The 18,152-nt window shown below is 32.8% G+C and overlaps 4 protein-coding genes across 4 annotated transcripts; 2 read left to right on the top strand and 2 right to left on the bottom strand.

Annotated features, from left to right (window-relative positions):
* The first annotated feature begins 278 nt into the window (after nt 1-278).
* LOC130933253 (uncharacterized) lies at nt 279-2,462 on the top strand. Its single transcript, XM_057862813.1, has 2 exons — nt 279-1,085; nt 2,045-2,462. Exons 1-2 carry the CDS (start codon nt 458-460, stop codon nt 2,221-2,223), a joined length of 807 nt encoding a protein of 268 aa, XP_057718796.1. The 5' UTR covers nt 279-457; the 3' UTR covers nt 2,224-2,462.
* A 1,853-nt stretch (nt 2,463-4,315) lies between these two features.
* LOC130935180 (leucine-rich repeat extensin-like protein 1) lies at nt 4,316-5,700 on the top strand. The gene has a single exon (XM_057864779.1). The coding sequence runs from the start codon at nt 4,378-4,380 to the stop codon at nt 5,416-5,418; it is 1,041 nt and encodes a 346-aa protein (XP_057720762.1). The 5' UTR covers nt 4,316-4,377; the 3' UTR covers nt 5,419-5,700.
* A 2,776-nt stretch (nt 5,701-8,476) lies between these two features.
* LOC130935181 (protein CONSERVED ONLY IN THE GREEN LINEAGE 160, chloroplastic) lies at nt 8,477-12,475 on the bottom strand. Its single transcript, XM_057864780.1, has 9 exons — nt 12,033-12,475; nt 10,713-10,762; nt 10,528-10,606; nt 10,249-10,344; nt 9,951-10,031; nt 9,774-9,865; nt 9,408-9,503; nt 9,039-9,107; nt 8,477-8,764 (listed from the first exon to the last, which is right to left on the bottom strand). Exons 1-9 carry the CDS (start codon nt 12,348-12,350, stop codon nt 8,632-8,634), a joined length of 1,014 nt encoding a protein of 337 aa, XP_057720763.1. The 5' UTR covers nt 12,351-12,475; the 3' UTR covers nt 8,477-8,631.
* A 2,567-nt stretch (nt 12,476-15,042) lies between these two features.
* On the bottom strand, nt 15,043-17,947 carry LOC130932776 (SKP1-like protein 11). Its single transcript, XM_057862191.1, has 6 exons — nt 17,776-17,947; nt 17,313-17,369; nt 17,126-17,191; nt 16,623-16,739; nt 15,870-16,168; nt 15,043-15,444 (listed from the first exon to the last, which is right to left on the bottom strand). The coding sequence occupies exons 2-6, from the start codon at nt 17,335-17,337 to the stop codon at nt 15,271-15,273; spliced, it is 681 nt and encodes a 226-aa protein (XP_057718174.1). The 5' UTR covers nt 17,338-17,369; nt 17,776-17,947; the 3' UTR covers nt 15,043-15,270.
* Nucleotides 17,948-18,152: the final 205 nt, after the last annotated feature.

Here is an 18,152-nt window from a genome sequence, read left to right as displayed (position 1 = left end):
GTATAAAAATTGGATTTACATGACTACTTCTACCACTATTTAATAACCAGCTGTGTTACTGAGTTCACTAAACCAATCTAACTTAATTCATATAAAAAAATTGTTCCTAAACACGTCAAAAATTTTTTTTCTTTCTGATAGAATGATTGTTTTAGTAACCAGGGCCTGGAGGCCCAATTCATAGTACTCTATCATATTTTAGAGTGGTTTGGCCTTTGGTGGATGTATGGGTCAGTTGTATGATTTTATACTAAGAAAGAGTGGTAGACAACTCCTTAATTATAGATGTTATTGAAGTTGAGAGATCCCAAAAAGTTATAATGTGTGGCACAAATTACTTATCTTCTTATGTATCTCGTGTGCAAATCTCAACCATGTACTTCTCTACATGTTTTCCTTTGTCATTCTGAGTCCGAAGAAGTCAAGAAGTCGCGTGCATTGCTGAGAGACAGAGAGTATGGCCGCCACGTTGACCCTTGTGAGGCTTCCAACGGTTGGTTATCATTGTCATTGCAGCAGTAGGGTACGCCAGAGTGCACTTGCTCCCATCTCCGCAACATTGGATGTCCCAAAATTAAAAGACTCTTATTCTACTGTTGTCAAGCGTGCCTCTGTTTCCCTCGGCACAATCACATTACCATTCTTGCTGCAACCACAGGATGCGCTCGCTGTCGGAGGAGAATTCGGAATATTGGAGGGAAGAACCTTTGCTCTCATACACCCTATTGTGTTGGGTGGATTGTTCTTTTATACATTGTGGGCAGGCTACTTAGGATGGCAATGGCGGCGTGTAAGGACAATCCAGAATGAGATTAACGAGCTTAAGAAAGAAGTCAAACCTGCTCCTGTCACCCCTGACGGCAATCCTGTGGAGGTGGAGGTAACTCCGTCCCCGGTTCAAGTGAAAATTCAGCAACTCACTGATCAGAGGAAGGAGCTGCTGAAAGGGTCTTACAGGGAAAGGCACTTCAACGCAGGATCCATATTGCTGGGTTTTGGGGTGCTTGAAGCGGTTGGAGGAGGAGTGAACACGTGGCTTAGGACAGGAAAACTCTTCCCCGGTCCACATTTGTTTGCAGGAGCAGGTAACAGATAACGCATGTTATCTAGATCATTTTTTTTATTAATTTAAAATTAATAATAATTAATTATAATAGAGTATATAAAGAGGATATAAAATTAATCACAAAATATTTTTTATCTTTTATTTTTATTTATTTTAAAATTTTTATAAATATAGTGTTTAATTGGATATAGAAGATATTCTGTATACTGACAATTAATATTTTACATCATCAATCATTATTAGAAATATTAATGGAGTGATAAAATGATAAACGTAACTAATTTAATTAATAACATGTTTCTATGCAAATTTAAAAAATAATTTACTTTTCAAGAATTAATTTGATCATTATTCCAATTGTTATACCTATTTTGTTTTCCATTTGATTATAGTATGATTTATAGAAAATGAATTTTAATTATATAACTAATTTTTTATTTAAAATTATTATTTTTCACCTCTTATTTTTTAAGGATTTAGAATTTAAAAAATTTAGATTTAGGACTTAAAATTTAAATTTAAAAGAATTGATTAATGTTGGAAAAAAAATTACTCCTAGTTAAACCTCTTAGTATCCATTTCCATTGTTCATTCCATTGTACTCTAAACTAAAAGTAATTTATATCATTTCTCTAGACTCTTAGTACTCTTCTAATGGGTAAGATTCCCTCTCTTAATTACCTTAGTGTTTTTTTTCCTCGCTGGATCTCCTTAATTATTTAATCAAGCATTAGAATTGGTAGTATTACCAGTGTGTTACCAAAAAAAAACAATATTGTGGTACTTTATTCTTGTCACATTTGTTACTTAAATTATTTTTTTATTAGTTTAATATTAATAATAATTAATTATAATAAAATTAACACAAAATATTTTTTAATCTACATAACAATGTTAATGAAAAAATCGTGATACAAAACTTGCAAAGATAATCAACACTGGCTATTAAATGTGTGACTATTGATTTATATGCATCAGGTATTACGGTGCTATGGGCACTGGCAGCAGCTTTAGTACCACCAATGCAGAGAGGAAGTGAAACTGCTAGAAATCTTCACATAGTATTGAATACATTAAACGTTCTCCTCTTTGTGTGGCAGATTCCCACTGGAATTGAAATTGTATTCAAAGTGTTTGAGTTCACCAAATGGCCTTGATTATTTCCTCTCATAAATCATAATGCCAAAAAATGTAAATTATTTTGCAATTCCCATTCTCGTTACTATTTCTTACCATAATAATTTGTGTGCCGAACAACAATTTCATAATTGTATTACACTGTTGTCCTCATTTTGTTACAGTGTTACACCACTTAGCAGTCTTTGCTAATATATTTTGCATGTAACTAATATTGCATTTAGATCATTTGAAATGATTGCTCCAATGTGGAATCATATCTTGATGATACTTGGTAAATAACCAACTACTATGGTAGATCTTAGGTGTCAAGATGTTTGCTTCTCAAAATATTTTTTAAACCATGTCAAAATAATAAATAAATAAAGAATAAAGTATAATATCTAAATCATTTATAAGAAAATTTACCTTCTTAAACACAAGATATAAGTACAAACAGAACTAGTTATATCATTTAATGTGAAACAGTTGCCTTTTTTTGGTAGGAAAAATGATTGGTTGTCTCATCAATAATTTAGATGTATTTTTAAAAAAAGAAGTATTTTAAGTGAAATTCCCACTACTATGGTCATTTTACATAAGTTACTATTGCTATTTAAAGTTATAAATATGATAGCAGTTTCCAATATTATTCCATGCATTGAACCGTATGCAAATTGTTAATCATATGCCAGGAAACGGAACAAAAGAATATATGATTTTTAAAATAAAAATATTAATAAGCATAGGAGTGTAATGATGTCAAATATTTGTAGAAATTTATGTTTGTTTGCTTGCTCTTCCCTTTTATTATTGGTTCTTACCCAAAGATGAAGCACAATATCTTCAATCTCTTTATCTAATTCATTATAGCCTTATGAAGGGTGGTATCAAAATAGTAAATGCATATAAGTATATATGCAAGCACAATTTATGAACAAATTCTTAGGCATGGTAAATATTCTCTTGTCCTAATCTCCTCCAATAAGCAATTTTTTGCCACTGAATGGCAATATTACCTTAGAAAATATTAAGAGACTAATACTTTAAAAAAAAATAGATTTAATTAGTATTAATTTAAATACAAGATAAAAAATTAATTATCTAATTTTTATTATATTTTATTATTATATTATTTATATATTAAAATTAATTATTATATATTTGTATATAAATATGTATTATTTAATTTATTTTTAATATATATTTTATATTAATAATTAATTTTGGTGATTGAATTTAATATTTAATTGTTCTTATACAGTATTAATAGGAGCCGTATAAATTAGCCTTAACTAAAATAAATAGGAACCGTGTTTTTATATGATTTGACATGAAGAGGCGGCTCCACATAAAAAGTAATATAAAATTGAAATTGGAAGACATTATGACCATCGTTTAAACTATATATATTGAGTCGGAAACAAAGAATCATTGTACGCGATAGTTTGGAACCTTAGCCAGCATTCTTTAGTTAATTAATTAAATAGGAACCATCTTTAACCAAAGAAGGAACAAGCAGAAGGCAATACCACAGTATAAGAAAGGACCCACTTGGCGGTTCTTTTCTTGTGAAACGCTGAGATAGGATAGGATATGATAGCCTGCATGTGAGTCGTTTACATTACACCACTCTATTGGCATTGGCAAGGAAGCTCCATGAACTGAAGCATCTTCCAAAGAAGGAAAAGTATGTAAAGGCAATGCAAGGCAAGAGGGTATCGCTACTTGGCTAACTAAACAAGCAAAGTCAGAAGCATGCCAAACACTGTCAGTACGAGAATTGAGACGTATGAATGATCCTATAAACTGCAAGGAGCTATGTAATAAGTAGTATGATTCTTGATTATCAGGTAAACATATTTGGGGTGAGACAGGAACACCGCAACACAGTAAATTTCGAGTGACTCAAACTGTGATTCGAACCTTGCTTTGTGAGGTATATGAGCTTGTGTCAGCTGGCCATATTGAATCCGATGCTTTCCCTATTTTAATTTTGCATTGGAGTGGTCTCACTCAGATACATAATTCGCGACCTTTTTGTTTCAACCTCACACAAGTTATACGTTTATTTTACTTTGGATTCTATAAATAACAATCATTTTGCACCCATACTTACCATCTTCCATCTCAATACATTTTTCTCATTTCTTCTTTTTAAGGCTTCACAACTTCCCACCTCAACCCACCAAGCCATGGCTAACCCACCCCCGGTTCGTCCATGGTTTCGCCTAAGCTCCATTCGTGCCGCACCAGCCCCCGCCCCTGCCCCTGCCCCTGCTCCAGCTCCAGAGCCACGTCCGTTCGCGGCTCTTCCTACATTCAGGACTTCTTCGGCACCATCCTCGCCTCAAACTCAGCCTCAAGAACCAACCCCGGTGCAAGAAGCCCCATCACGCTTCGCCGCCGGGGATGCCAGAACATCTGCCCCTTCATCACCGGCTCAGAAACCCCCTGCTCCTTCTTCCTCACTGCCAAGTTCTCCAATCCCAAAGGCTACAGTCATAACCACCTCATCAGTTCCAACTTCACCGTCTCGCAAACCAAACACTTCTTATTCTCCTCCTCGTGAATCTCCAAAAACAATCAAGCAACCTGTTCAGAGCCCAATGCAATCCCCAAAGCTCAAACCATCTGCTCCACCACCCTCTCCTCTTACCCTGCCACCTTCTCAGCTGAAGACAGAGCCTAAGATCCCCATGGAGGCAGAGCCCAAAACCGTTCTCGTTCAGAGCACCGTTGAGAAGCCTCGCCAGTGGCACAACGGCAACAACGATTTCCACAGGGAAACAACCCACCATGGAAAACACGGCCATGAATCCAAAGAGAAAAGCATTCATAGGAAGGTTTCAGATTCAGAGGACTCTGGGATGAAGGTCATAACAATTGCAGGGGAAAACAGAGGAGCATACATGGAACTTGTCCAATCCCAGAAGAAGCATGAACCTAGCTATCTTCACAAGAAGGGAATTGTTACAGATCACGGCAGCGAATGGGAGAGCTCGAGCGGCGGAGAAGGTAGCTCGAAGCAGAAACAAAAGAATGGAAAAGGAAGAGGAACTTCTTCGTTCCCAATGGCTGCTTACATGAACAGCAATGTGCAGTGTGTCAACAACTCTCTTCTTTATAACACTTCTTGCTCCCACCATGACCCGGGTGTGCGCCTTTCACTCTCCAAGAAACCCTTTGGCGACGGTTACCATATCAAGGAACATCTTGAAGGCCCCTCCGTTTAATGCTTCTTAATAATATTAATAATCATAATCATAATAAAGGGATAGTATGCATTCAAGATTCTATAATAAAATGTTGCATTCAAGGGGTAATTAAATTGGTTAGTTTTTGTATGATTATGAAAGAGGGCTATATCGGATTATGTAATGTTTGTGAGTCCATTGTTATTTATTCACTGAGACGGTCATGTAATGTAATCTTCATAATGTTCTCATGTCAAAGGAAAAAAAGAATTGTGTTTTTCTTCATCTAATGGAACTTTATTCTTGAGTCTTTACCTTTCATTTGAGCAAAACTATCATTCCATAATCTCAGAAATTTTACTATCTCCCCTTTTAGCCAAAACATTACGTAGGTATTGTAGAAGGATTTGGAGTTGACTATGTGAAAATCAAACTTGTATATAGGCATATATGCAAGGTGTTTATTTTAGTACGGAGATAAATTTATACGTACAAATATATTAAAAATATAGGCAAAAATAATAAAATTATAAGTGGAGAATATTTTTTATGTTAGTATTTAATTTTGTTTTAAAAAATATATATTATATCAATATATTTATTAAAATATTTTTATAATTTAATATAAATAAAAACTATCTTTTTATTTAATTTTATAAAAGACTAAAATATCTTTTTTTAAGAGTAATTATCCAAATTAATTTTCAAAGATTTTAAAAGTGAATATTTTAGTTTTTAAAAAAATTAATACACAGACCAATTTCTAAGGTTTTCCAACAAACAAATTAGTCCTTAATCTATTTTCCTGTAAAGTAATTACTCAAATCAATCCCAAAAATTTTTAAAGTGAATATTTTAGTTCCCAAAAAAATTAATATCCAAATTAATTTTTAATATTTTTTTCTGTTAAACATAACAGTCTCGTTCATAGGAAAAAAATTTCTTACTAATATACACAAAAATTAATTGACTAATATTTTTGCTTTAATCTCATAATGCTTACTTGTTTCTTTTCTAAAAAAAGACAAACTCAAGAGAAGTAAAAGTAAAAAGTTTGTTTCTAATTTGAAAACTACACGAAGATGAGAGCAAATGGCAGAAAAGGTTTACGATAAAAAATAACATATCTCCTATTTAATGATTATCATGAAGAGAGTGATCTTGATAAAACAACAATAGTAAAGTAAGAAGATAGTTTATATGACCAAGTTAATTTAGTTGGCGCACCTTCAAGAAAAAAAAAAAAAATTTGTAGTCTTATTTTGACTTTAGCTTGTCTTAATTCAATAGCTTGTCTTGCTAGTTTTTTTTTTTTTTTTAATTTAAATTTTGTATTGTAGTCATTCTAAACTATTCCAGTCTACATCTGGTGGTTCCATCTGCAACTTGTGTGAAGATTTTGCACATAAGCATACATCATTAGTCGTGCTTGTAGATATAGCATGGTTGCTTAAGAACCCACCTCAGATAATTTTGAGAGAATGATGGCAGCTTCACAAATTCAAAGATACTATTACTTGTTGGACTTTCTTATATGCCCTGATTCAATACTCATTTAGAAAAAAAAAAATATCTCCAAAATTGGTAATATTGACAGAAGGCTTGAAATCAAATTTTGTGATTAGTAGGACCAGTGATGTTAACGTGAGACAACTATTATGAATCTTTCTAGAGATTTTGTTAATCAGAATCATCAGAAAGGCAACGCCATAGTTGTGCATTCTGAAACAGAAGGCTTTAGGATTGAAAAAAACATGCACTCAAGATAGCTTGCCATTAGTTTCGGACTTTCGGGAATAAAAAGTGAGGTTAGGATGACCCTTCTTTCTCCCTCTTGCTTCGTTATTCTCTGATTTTGAAACATATACCGTGTCTCTTATACTAAAATGCTTTATATCTTTCTTTTGTCATTTTGGTAATCTATATAAGTGAGTTGAAATACAATTGCGGAGTTTCCTGACGTGGATAATAAAATTTACGTGTTATATTTTAATTTATTCACGTTTTTATTATAGCAGTACGCATAAATTTATTATGGTATCGAAACAAATACTATAAATTTATTTCTTACGTATAGGATCGAATGGAAAAGTGTAAGATATAGATAAGATTTGGATTGAAGATATTAAAACCCATAAGGTTAGAATAAAATTTTTATCCTATAGCTAAACACTATTACACTATTGGTCAATAAGATTCCAACTATACTATAGGTCACTAAAATTTCAATTGTACTATTCCAACGCCGATTCAGCAAACACAATGATGAGCTAACATTCTCTTGCCACGTAAGACTAGTGTAAAACGATGACGTTTTAATTTGGCATCCAACGAAGGCTAAAACTAGAGGTGACAATGGGTAAGATAGGGTAGGGTTTGAATCCAACCCTAACTCTATTTGCGAGTTACAGAAAAGATACACTATTATTATATAACTTGATGATAATTAAAAATAAAATTAATTTTTATGTAAAAAAAAAAAAAATTAAATTATCAATTAATGATTTTCTTTTAGTAGCTAAAGATTTTTTGCATTTAGTGAAAGGATTTTGGTTCAACATCCACTTAAAACATATTTTTATATAAATATATAACATATACATATATAGAGTGCGGGTTGGTCAGGTAAGGTTGAAACTCAACCCACACCCTATCCTATCCGTTCCCTACCCTACCTACTGCGGATCGGGTTGACAACCCTATCCGATCGGGTGGGATTGGATTGGGTACCCGTGGCTAGGGTACATATTGCCATCCCTAGCTGAAACCACGTCGTTTTCAAAACAATTTGTTTTCCTTTTTCAAAACAATTATTAAACCTTTTTTCTGGCTCAATATTGAACATGAGGATCAACAATAGTAGCTCCATGGTTGATAAAGCTGCGACAACTGAGAAAAAACTTTTAGAATGCTGGGCAGTTTTTTATTTTATCTTACTTTTTGGGGTTTTGAAAACGCTGGCAACATCACGCAGAAGCCGTGATTGGCAATTGAGCAAACTGAAGGTCAGGAGTAATGGAGGCGCATATCCCAACCAAAGAATAGAGCAGATTATAGACATGCCAAAAACAAAAACAAAAAAAGAGACAACGGTGGATTTGTGGAAAATAATGAAACACTATGTATCTTGATGTATATGAATGTAATTTAATCATGTATCTTGATGTAATTAAATATAAAAGCCTATAATGTGAAAGCAGAAATATAACAAATATGTTCAACGACAGAAGGAAGAGATTACTTTCATGATATTTAAGTTTTCTTTACAGCTACGGTGAGAGCATCCTCTATAGCTTGAACAAAGGTTGCAATCTTGTATGTGAAAAAGCCTACTAGCATTGGTATCAATTCTAAATGCATAGATCCGAATTCAGGAACAAGAATCCTGCCAATAGAAAAGAAAAGAAATAAAGACTTATCAATATCATACAGTGAAGAAAACTACCGTTTAACCATGTTTTTCAAAATCTAGACATTTGGATATTTTGTCTCAACACTAAATTAAAATAGCTTCATGAATAAAAGACAATTAAAAAAAAATAAAAGAGAAAAGTGCCATACTTGGATCCCTAAGAGGTACAGAAAATTTGTATGCGGATTAATTAGATTTCATTAAGAAAGTAAATAATTGTTGAATTGAAAACCGGAAGAGGACTTACGAATTCCAGCGGTTATAAACCATGACTAATATGACAGGAACCAATAATCTCGGCTGCCCAATTGCTCCCCTGCAAGTAACATCAACTAAGAATATGCCGCGAACATCAACAGATAAGATTTAAGAATAGAATCCAAATTTTTACAGACATCTATTGCTAACATTTTCTTGATAAGAAAGGAATATACTTATAAATACCAAATTTTTACTTATTTAATATTATATGCAAAACAGTGGAAGATAAACTATAAAGCAAAACATATTAACAAAATTAAACTTGATTAATCAAATAGTCATGGTGGCAAAAGAATCATCTTTATCTATGAACTGAACTAAATTCGCCATAGCATATCTATCATCTATTAATTACTTGATAAGGGCTTTAGAACCATCTGTCTTTAGGGAGTCCACACTACTTCCCAGCATGCGAATGTATGCCAGAGAACCAAGTAATCCAGCACCGAAGCTGAACACATGACAGAAAAGTCTAAGTCAATGAGAAATAATAAAGATAAAGAAATATGACTAACCCTTATCAGGAATAACAAACTATAACTAATCTAGAATCTGTTCAATGTCTTATGCCACCTGTTAAACAGTTTCCGATTCATAGCTACGTTTCTTTTACTATGTTTACTGCAAGGCTAATGGATATCAGAAGAATGTTAGCTCTAAATTGTTCCATATTTGATAGCAACGGTGAAGAGAGGACAGATTTATGAACAAGTTGAAGTACCTAGCTGCAATCTCAGGAGAATAAGAAACATAAGCTGAAACCAGACCAACGCCACCTATACCCAATGTAAGGAATTGCAACTTTGTTTTCAACTGAAATCAAATAAGCAGAGGAACCAAGAGTGAAGTTTACATGACTTATAACGACAAAAAATGACTAGACAGTGGTGTAAAGTACCTTATTATATTGCTCCTGTGATTTAGCAGCCAATACTTCCGGATCTTCACGAGGACGCCTTATTTCCCGAAACATCACATCCTATAGCTACTCTATATCAGATCTTTGTATAGTAGAAACTAGAAAGCAACGTTTAGATATTAAAATAGATAAATATGACGAAAGGTTCCTGTTTCATGTCAAATTTATTGAGCTCTATATATTACACCTTAAAATATTTTATTCTCCTTACTTACATTGGCTAAAAATTATTTTAATCTATTGAGAAAAAGATAGGGAGAAAGAGTGTAAGCAATACACTGCCTCCGGTTGCAGCCTTGGTAGCTCTATCCCATTTTTCTTGCTCACGCCGCGTTGGAGCCAGCTTCCATATAACTCTCTTGCTTTTGGTAACCTGACCAACATTTCAATTAAGGAAAAAAGATGAATCAATCACACTATAAATCAATGTTGAATACCATATAAACCTCAATAGGAAAGGAAAGTTATAAGTACAAACTGAAGATTTATCATAAATCATTAAATTCCAGAGGTATACTAATCAGGGAAAAGTCAAGGGAAGAGAGAAATCACTTACGTCAGTTTCTTCCTCTATTTGCTGGTTTAGATTGCGGTTTACAGGAGTTGAGAGTTCTTTGCTTAAATCAACTTCCAAACTACAATTCACAATCCGAATGAATATCTTTAGATAAAGAGAAGAACCAAAAGAGAATAATGCAACCACATCTAGAGACTTGAATTTAGCATATGGTAGAACAAGACCTGTCAAGGCTCATAACTCTATTTAAGCTTAGAAATCCAGAAGGCTCTTCCTGCTCACAGGGAATTTATTTGTGTCAGAATCAAACAAACATAATAAATATGAAATCATTTCACCCCAAAAATTGCTTTAGTCAGCAAGGACCATAAAAAGTGCATCTTAGATATCTAATCTTGCATTGTGTTGTGTTGTGTTGTTCTAATTCCTAAGCTCAAATTTAAGTGAAGTAATAAAAAGCAAAGTAACTGCTCTTCACACAATTCTATGACATCCATAAATGTTAAGATACGGTCTTTGATGAGTGTATCTGTTAATCAACACATTCAACACAATTAAGAAGTGCCGCAGAATAATGATTACGTGATTAATTCGTGGTTTCATTAAATTAATTAACCTCATCTTCCATTTCTACCCAAACAAAATGCCTATTTATGCATTTTCTATGCTTGCACAACACAACACTCATTAGCTAAATGAACACAAGCTCAAAAACAAATACACACGAAAACAGATCACAAAAGGAAACGATTATGCACTTGTTAGTTTCGTTTCTCTGATCACATGATTCTGAATATGTTACATAGATGGAATACATCTGTGATACCCAAGTTAGGTACAAGACCAAGACCAAGCATTAGTTTCACTACACTACATATACACATTTGTACAATGGATAATTATCTAACTATTACACATTAATTAATAACAAAAACAAAGTCTTATCCCACTAGATAGGTTGGACTATACGATCAAGCGACCCAATCGAGCCTTATCATGTATCACGTCTACAATGAAACTATTTATTAGTAGATCTATTTGACCACATCATGTATGGTCTTTTGGGTCTTCCTCTACATTAATTAAATAAATTCTGACAAAATTGTTATTGATTACAATTTACAAGTAGTAGTAAAACATTGAAAAAACCCAGAGACAAACAAAATTGATCTACTGTGGAAAAGCTAGGTCCAGTTAGGCCAAGTATGAGGGTCTCCAAGAGAGTTGACTGAAACAAGAGTTGCAGGCTAAAAAAAATTCAATATTTTAAATTCGAATAAGTGTTTTTAGTGTTGAGGTTTTTTTTAAGTTAATCCATCGTGGATTTGAACTCTATTTAAGGGTCTGCCGTTAACCAATAGATTATTACATGCACATGGCGGAATTCGAACCCGACACTTAATTAAGGCAATGAGTGAGCTGACTACTGGTGTAGTGTTGAGTTATTGATTAACTGATCTAGTCAAATTCACAACTATAGTTACTAGAGTTAAAAAAATTCAAACAATAACCAAGAATGAAAGTGAGTTAAAAAAAAATGAGACCTTAGGAGGTGTAAGAGGGGCAGGTTGGGGATCCTGAATCAGCCTCTTGAAACGACCAACAAAGTCCTTGTTCCACATGAACTCATCGGAGGCTAAAGGGTCTTTCTCCTCGCCGCCCCAGTACTTGCGAAGTTTTGTGGTGGTTGGCGGTCCACCGTAGTCCCCTGGTGCCACACCCGTTGACCACTTCATCGGCTTCTTCTTTGGGAGTATCACCTTAGTCTGCTTTGGCTGCTCCGGCGATGGTGCTGACCCCGGAGACTCCGGTGACATTGGTGTGGCCGCTGCGGTCACCGTTAAGTAACTCAGAATTGCCATTTCTTCTTCTTTGTTGAATGCGCTGTGTGGTGGTGATGGGAGTGCTCAGTGGCTTTTGTGTGTCTATTAAGATTCCACATACATGGTGGGTTGTATACACCGCAAAATATCCTCTCTGGAAAACCAACATATCCAACAGCTGAAATAATGCTTCAACTCAACCAGTTAAAAATCCAATTGACCATGCTATAATTAAATAATAATTATATCAAATTAGTATATTTTTTAAGTTTTGTTAATTTATTTTTTTTAATTTAAATGTATATACTATATAACAATAAATAGAGATTATTTAAGATACAGGTAATTTATATTCTAATTAAAAAAATTTGAATCAAATATATTTTATTGATACAGAAAAGTTTTACATCAATGTAATTTTTTCATCCAAGTTATCTAAGTAACTTCAATCAGACGCGCATCCCCAACTCCCTTACGCGTTTGTTATATACACGCCTCATATAACGTAAACTTTCTTCTTCTTCTTCAACCTAATAAAATTCGTCGTTCTTCTCTGTTTGCGTTTTTCTTCTCTGCTTGCATTCTTCATTATTGATCTGCATTGAATTCAACGTAATAAGCTCCATCGTTTCTTCTTCTTCTTCGTTTTCTTCTTCGATTTACACTTCTAAATAAAAACAATGAATGATTCAACTTCAAATCAATTGAATGAGGTTATTACGGTGAGACAGCTAGGAAAAGATTGTTGCATGCTATCACAATAATCTTAAACACTGAATAAAGTAAAAGGAGGCCACCGAACCGAACAACATTCATTTGGTGAATCAAAATCACAAAAGTCACCGAATCGAACAATGTTCATGTGGTAAATAAATGGTGATCAACTTTCAATGAGCAAGAATAGTATTTCTCCTCCTTTTTTTAAATTTGCGCACGTAGGTTCTTCTTCTGCTTCTTCTTCTTCGCCCACGCAGATTCTTTTTCTTCTTCTTTCGTTATAATCATCACCAACAACACCAACATTTTGCTCGGTTAAATGGAGTTGCTCATTTTGATTCACTTAATTGTTAATGTATTCAGTTGAGTCATTGTGCATGCAAAATATTTTTCTTACTGATTGAATGTTTATCACGTTTTATTCAGTTCATGATTGGTGTTCGGTTCAGTGGTGTTGATCATTTCGGTTCACCTGATTGTTATGTGTTCAGTTGACTTCTTTTACATGGAAAAATGTTATTATTGATGATTGAATGTTTATGACGATTTATTCATCACATGAATGTTACTTGGTTCAATGGAGTTACTCATTTTGATTTACTTGATTGTTAGTGTGTTCAATTGAGTCCTTGTGCATGTAGAAATATTTTTCTTTGATGATTAAATGTTTATGACGTTTTATTCAGCACATGAATGATGTTTGGTTCAGTGGATTAGGCCATTTCGATTTATTTCTGTTCTGCACAATTTAAAACTCTTCCTCCTCACCTTTTACTACTTCTTCACCAGGGAGAGAAAGAAGAAAAGATAAAAAAAATACAGCAGCAATAACAACAAAAGAATGAAGATAAGGAGAAAACACGTAAAGAAGAAGGCGAAAAAGAAGGAGGAGAATGAGGAGGAGGAGGAAGGTAAATCTCTATTGTTGTTTTCGTTCGTTTCTGGTTGTTCCAAATCTTCTCGCCATTCTTCTCTAGTAGTGGTTTTCGCAGAGAATGTGATTGAAGTTTGAGTGATTTTGAGAAATTCAAAGAGAATGAGCGATTTTGTGTTAAGAAAAAAAAATATTTTTTCATAATGAGCGCGAAATAACGAAGGGTTTTTGAGCGAGCGCGTATTTTCACTCATCGTTAACATGCGTGCCTCTATTTAGACTTACGCCAATTTGGTTACATAGTTATATGGATGTATAGCGTGCTTGTATATTTTAATATATATTCTATACAAATAGCTTATTTTTGTATGTACAATTAGTATGATTGATATTTTTTTATTGTCTTTCATTCAATTAAAAACTTTTAAGTTTACTAATAATGAATTTATAAATTTTACAATTCAGATTTTAACTAAAAGATTTTATTGGAAAGACGAGAATAAAAAATATTCTAGATGTGTTTATTTTTTCTATAATTATATATTATATTTTTTAAAATTGGATTTAATAATAAGTAATAAATTTAATTTCTTTTAATGTTTATTTTATTTTTAACTTATTGATTTAATTTTAATACATTAATAATATAAATATATTTAGGCAAATATATTACTTGATGATAATATATAAAAAATAAATTATTATTATTAATCCTGATCCCATCTATATTATTAGTAATTTTGTAATATTAAATTAAAGTAACAAATTAGTTATGGTTGGTACGATGATAGGAATGCTGCATTTGCTTGAACAAATACAAAAGCAAAGAGGAAGTTAGGCAATTGCCCTGTTCCCATCTCTTCCATAAAAAATGTGTGGATCAATGGGTAAGAAAAAATTGCATGTCTAAGTACAGCAGAATTTATTATTTTTAATTAATATTTTTAATTATTAGTCTAATTTATTTTAATAATATAATAATATATTTTTAGTCTACATTATTTTTAAATATTGTTGACTAATTATTAATCAAAAATAGTAAAATTTTGTTAACTATTTAATACTTTTTGGGCTAAGAATAATATTACATCATTCACATGTAAAAAGTAGTACTTGAACTAAAACTATGCATGTTACCCATATAGGTCAACGGATTTATATTTTAAATTAAAGAAAATAAAACTAAATTAAGTACTAATAAAATGATGACAATAAAAAAGGTTTAACTAAATATACAATTGAAAAGAAAATGGTACAATATCAAAAGAACCAAAACACTTTCTAACATCCCCATATTGAATACTAGGTGTTGATCATCATATAGAAAAAAATTTAAAACAAATAAAATTAGAGTAGACAAGATTTGCTCTAATAAAAATGTGGGTACTCCTTGCGATTTTGTTCTTCCTCTTCAGAAGTGAAGCCATGATCTTTGATGTTGAAGATTCTGCGTATCTCATCTATTTTCTTTCCCTTTATCATATTCTTTATAGTTCCATATATCAGATCCAAGAGATTTCTAATCTCAAGATAATTTGCTGCCTAAAAAAATCAATCCAAATATACCAAAATTAATTTACAATGGGCACTAATTAATGTTATTTTATGTTTGTTCTACAAATGCTGCCAACAATCTAAGAGGGTAATGTGATCAACATTAACATTAACAATAAAGAAAAGAGAGCAAAATATAGTAGAAGACTAGAACTCTAGAAGTATATACAATTATATATAAGAAACCTTTTTAAAAGTTAGTATATGATGAAAACCAATCAATATTTTTTTCTTTTTTTTTTAATTAATTTTCAGTGGAAAGACAAAAAAAAATGGCGATTATAAAAATTGAAGAGATCAAAAGCAATTTTTATTTTTTCAGTCATCTTCGTCAATATATAATAGTATATCTATATTCATAACATGCATGTGCAGTAGTGTATGAGAAAAAAGAGAATGAGAGGATTAATCACCATCAACAAATCATAAAGGCCGTTAGAATCAACATTGAGAAATTGAGCATCCCAAGCCTCAAGATCTTCTTGGTTGTCATTCTGGTGGTGAGTGTGGTGTGTACAATAATCGATGACCTTCTTGAGAGTCTTGGAGTCAACGCAATCCAATGGAATCTTGCTCTCTTCATGGTTGTACGACCCATCTTCGATCATGTTGTTTATGATCACCGAATGTTGCACCATCACTTGTTCTTCCACATTGAAAATCTCCTTTTCCGAACTGCATAGCATGATCTTCTTCAACGGCGAACCCATCACTAACAATAATAATAATGTATTGCTTCAACTATTTGATTAATCAGAAAACCAAAATGTTTGGAGTTCAAGGACTATGTGTGTATAGTGTATTTATATGATGTAGATAACAGCACCGACTCTCTTATTTTTTGGTTTAAATCTTTTATTTACAAATTATAAATATAATAATTTCAGGTATTATCTTATCTTATTCGAGAGATATAATTTTTGAAGATCTTTTCAAATCTTTTACTATTATGAAATCTTTGCGGCCGAAGTAACCGATTCTGTTAATTTGTTATATTTTTAAATTTAAAAGTACCACTTCTTTTTTAAAGAAAAATAGTGTTTTCTGAAAATCGGACAGAATAAAATAAAATAACAATAAGAATCTGTTTAAAATTCTATTTCTTTTGAAAAAAATAAAATAAAAAATTAATATTCTGAAATTGAAATTTAGACTCATATACTTACAGGCTAGTAAGATATATTCTGGTTCCTGCCTAACAAGTGCTCCACCAACAGGTTTTATGCACCATGCACTAAGCCACTTCTCTTTAATTGACATGATTTCAATTAGTAAATCAAGAACTAGAATGCAGAAAAATAGGGCTAATGTCACATATGATGTACACTTAACAGAATAATTCAATATAGCTCCTCTATCATCTTAAACCAGAGTTAGTTGGTGGTATACAGTTACCAAAGTTCTTAAACACACCAATGCAAGATGTACTTCAAAATTAAGCAATTTCAAGTGGAAAAACAATTTTTATGAAGAGATAATTCAAGCTTACATTAATTATTGTATATATCCAACTATGAAATTTTCTGTTTGACGTTTATATATTTACAGTCTGTATATGAAATCAACAAGGTGGTCAGCATCCAATTCATTATAAATCAATCCATTATTTCTGGAAAAAAAAATACAGTAATAATTTTCAATATAAGTTGTAAATTATAATTCCTCTTACATGGTAGACAGAGAGATGGTATAACTGGGTTATAGTTAATCATCAAAGCAGCTTTTAAAGAATAGCCTAGAAGATGCAAGAGCCATATAAATTACTTAGTGAATAATCTGTATTATGAATCAATTATTTGATTTATTTCAATATAATAAAATAGAATAACAACTTTAAACAATTTAAACTCACTCACGGTTGGAAGAAGGCCACTTATCCATTGTTTGATGCACAAAAGCTCCATCCGTTTTCCCTGGCAAGGAATATACACCAACATATCAACACATTTATGTTTAAATTTCATTGCAATTTATACGTGATAAAAACACATATCAAAATCATAGTTGATGATGATATGCAGAATATTGTAATTATAGTAAAACAGGATAGAGAATCGTTTATAGTTTCTATTGTTTATTGAAAATTTCGCTATTAATCGTTTATGATTTCAACAAAAACACAGCAGCAGCAGTACAGCGGAGCCACAAAACACACAACAGCAAACCAGAACCCACAGCAGCAAGCCAAAGCCAGAGCAAATCAATGATTTCAACAAAAACACAAAACCCTATAATCATTCAATGATTGGTTGATTTCAGAACAGAGAGTCAGAGAATAAAACGAAAAATGAAGAACAAGTGCACACCAAAGCCACTGACCTTCGAGAAGGCGACGAGACGACGACGACTGTGACAGGACGACCGCGAGCAGGACGAATCCGATGGAGGATGGGCCGAGCGAGGAAGAAGACAGCGAACAAGGGGTTTGACTTGGATAACGCCGACAATACGAAGAAAGGCTCCTCGGACAGCCACGAACGGCGGCAGTGGATCACCCCATTCGGCGGCGGTGAATGCTAGCTAGGGTTTTTCCTTTTTGTTTTCATTGAGTGAAGGAACGAATGAAAGTAAGGAAGACCAGCAAAGCGTTCTTCTTCTCCCCCCTCCCCTCTTTTCTCTCTCTATCTCTCTCGCGAAACGACGTCGCATTAGACAAACCGGCCGGTTTACGGTTTCCTCCGGTCTGTCATGAGCGG

This window comes from Arachis stenosperma, chromosome 6, assembly GCF_014773155.1.
Source record: "Arachis stenosperma cultivar V10309 chromosome 6, arast.V10309.gnm1.PFL2, whole genome shotgun sequence".
NCBI classification, from domain to species: Eukaryota; Viridiplantae; Streptophyta; class Magnoliopsida; order Fabales; family Fabaceae; genus Arachis; species Arachis stenosperma.
This window is presented reverse-complemented; position numbering and strand designations above follow the sequence as displayed.